This window comes from Amphimedon queenslandica, unplaced genomic scaffold (genome assembly GCF_000090795.2).
Source record: "Amphimedon queenslandica unplaced genomic scaffold, v1.1 AMPQUscaffold_12944, whole genome shotgun sequence".
In the NCBI taxonomy this organism is placed as follows: domain Eukaryota; kingdom Metazoa; phylum Porifera; class Demospongiae; order Haplosclerida; family Niphatidae; genus Amphimedon; species Amphimedon queenslandica.
The window spans coordinates 5,784-8,754 of NW_003546820.1; the positions used below are offsets into that span (position 1 = coordinate 5,784).

The following is a 2,971-nucleotide window of genomic DNA, read 5'->3' on the forward strand; positions in this document are numbered from 1 at the left end:
CCTCATTGATGTTTATCATTGTGATCCTTCACAAGGTGATAATGATGGTGTTATTAGTTTACACATGGCCTCATATAAAGGCCATCTCAATATTGCACAGTATCTAGTTAATGAATGTCACGTTGATCCAGACATAGCAGATAGCTCTGGTAACACGGGATTGCTTTACTCAGCACTGGGTGGTCACGTTGACCTCGTGATTATGTTTTTAAAGAAGAAGTGTAATGTGTCTCAGGTGAATAGAGAAGGATCAACTTTATCATTATTAGCATGTAAGAGTGGAGAGGTAGCATTAGTTGATCAGCTTAAGCAGTTTGGTATATTCTCAGAAGATGACATAGATTTTATCGGATGTGGAATAGTACATTATTGTGCTATGAGTGATAGTGTAGAGCTTCTAAAGTATCTTTATAATAATCATGAAAGTGAATTAAAAAAAAAAAGAAATCGTTTTGGTTCAACACCACTTCATATAGCATGCCAGTATGCTTCATCAGGTTTGATTATGAAAATGGTTAATATTTTTGGATATAAAGTATTACTAGAAGCTGATTATAGTGGTCACTCTTCTCTTCATTGCTTATGCAGTGGATTGTTTGATAAATACTGCATTACAGAAGTGTATAATAAGCTCACTGCACCATGTGATATACCTTTACTTGGACAAATTAATTCATTTAATGTGGTGGTCAAGAATTTGTGGCATAAATACATATCACTAAATATAAATGTTACTAAACAACATAAAAGAGTGAGCCTTTTGTCTACACTCCTCAAGACAAGCATCATTAATAATTTTAATATAAATTCTGTTACTGCTACTGGTCAATCATTGGTTCATTTAGCATGTACTAGTGGTAGTATATTATTAGTGAAGGTATTAGAGGAGTATGGTATTAATACAAGTTCATTAGATTATGAGGGTCGGTCTGCAGTACATTATGCTGCTTTATCAGGATCACCTACTCTACTCAGTTATACTGTATCTCAGTATAACTTGAATGCCAGTCAACCAGACTACAAAGGTGTAGTACCATTAGCATTAGCTTGTATGTCAGGTAGTATCAATGCAGTAGAATATATTATGAATACTACTGACATTGATATTAATATAACCTGTAATGAGGGTAGAACACCACTTCATTATTCATGTTGTCATGGTAACGTTGATCTGAGTCAATATCTTATTGAAGTACAAGACAGTGACATTAACATAACAGATAATAATAAATGGGATGCATTAGATTATAGTGCTAAAAGTGGTAACATGAAGCTAGTCCAATACCTCATTAATAATCATCAATTGCCTCTCACATCATTTGCATTGCTTCATGCAGTATATAGTACTAAACTGTCATTAATTAAATTATTAGTTAATGAATATAAACTAGATCCTCAAGTTAAATATGGTGATGGTATGGAAGCAGTTCATTGTGCAGCTCAAGTTGGTGCTATTGATGTCTTAGAGTATTTAGTAAAAGATTGTGGATGTGATTTGGATAGAGTAGGGGGAGCATACAACATGAATGTGTTTCATTATTCTACAGTGAATAGTTATTTTATATTTAATAAATACATTATTAATAATTATCCACAATATAATAGTCTATTGCATTCTACTGATGATAATGATGCTCTACCAATTCATTATGCCTGTGCTAGTGGTGTAATACAACTAGTGACATTTCTAATTGATGTAATGAAATGTGATACCACTACTGAAAGTAAGGATGGCTATGCTTGTGTCACATGGGCATGTTCCTCTGGTAATCTTGATCTTTTAATTTTATTAATAAAACAATACAACCTTAATCCTGGAATATTCAGCAGTTCATCATCACTAGAAATTGCAGTGATGTATGGACATGTTCATATACTAGAATGGCTCAGACAAGAGTATCATATCAATGTAGTTTCATTTAAGAATGGTGTATTACCTTTTCTTGCTGCACAATTCAACCGTTTGTATTGCTTAAAGCATTTATTAAGCAGTTATTCATTTGATATTAATGCCACTGATAATACTCAATCTACACTCCTTCACATAGCATGTCAGGAAGGACATGTTGCTACAGTTCTCTACCTCACTAGTCTTCCTCAGTGTGACGTATCAGCTAAAACTTCAAATGGATCAACAGTTCTTCATTTATCATGTAAAAGTCATTCTCTTTCTATACTCAAACATCTAGTGGAGGAGCATCAGTTGGATCTTACTATTAAAGATTACAATGGCATGGCTCCAGTTCATGTAGCCTGTGAAGAAGGATCATTGAGTATAGTCAAGTACATTATAGACCATTCACCATTATCTCTTGACATGACCGACTCTTTTGGACGTACTCCACTACTTATTGCAGCTTTCTCTAAGAACCTTCCCATCATTCGTTACCTCAACAGTAAAAACTGCAACATTTCTATACTGGACGATAAAGGGTTTAACGTAATACACATATCGGCAAAGGGAGGGTCTTTGGACATATTGAGGTTTTTCGTTGATGGTCGTTACTGTAATCCTGATATCACTGATGCTTCTGGTCGTACTCCACTTTATCTGTCAGCTCAAGAGGGTCACTTGGAAATAGTAGAATATCTATTGGATAGTCCAAGCTACAATAAACCACGTGTAGAATTAGTAGACATGGCAGATAGCAATGGTAACACAGCACTTCATGCAGCATGCAGCCAGGGTAATCCTGATATAGTGTCTACTATACCAGGAGCTTACAAGTCTCTTAATATTGATATTTATTCAATTAATGAGAAGAGAGAGACTCCATTACACTTAGCAGCAGCTAATGGTCACGTTAATACAGTCGTTTCCCTCTTATCAGCCACCACTGGTACTGCAAATCATGAGAAGCTCCTTGAAGCAGTGGATGGTGATGGTTGTTCTTGTCTTCATTTAGCTTGTCAAAATGGTCACTATAGGATGACACTGTATCTCTCTGAGGTGTATCCAGCTAATGTTTAT

At 35.1% G+C, this 2,971-nt stretch overlaps 1 protein-coding gene across 1 annotated transcript in view; it reads left to right on the forward strand.

Annotated features, from left to right (window-relative positions):
* Positions 1 to 64: 64 nt before the first annotated feature.
* The window catches only part of LOC105314384 (serine/threonine-protein phosphatase 6 regulatory ankyrin repeat subunit A-like), a 3,874-nt gene continuing 967 nt past the window's right edge, over positions 65 to 2,971 (forward strand). Inside the window, exon 1 of the mRNA XM_020002276.1 lies at positions 65 to 2,965. Coding sequence (XP_019857835.1) covers positions 65 to 2,965 — 2,901 coding nt within the window. The remainder of the gene's footprint in view (positions 2,966 to 2,971) is intronic.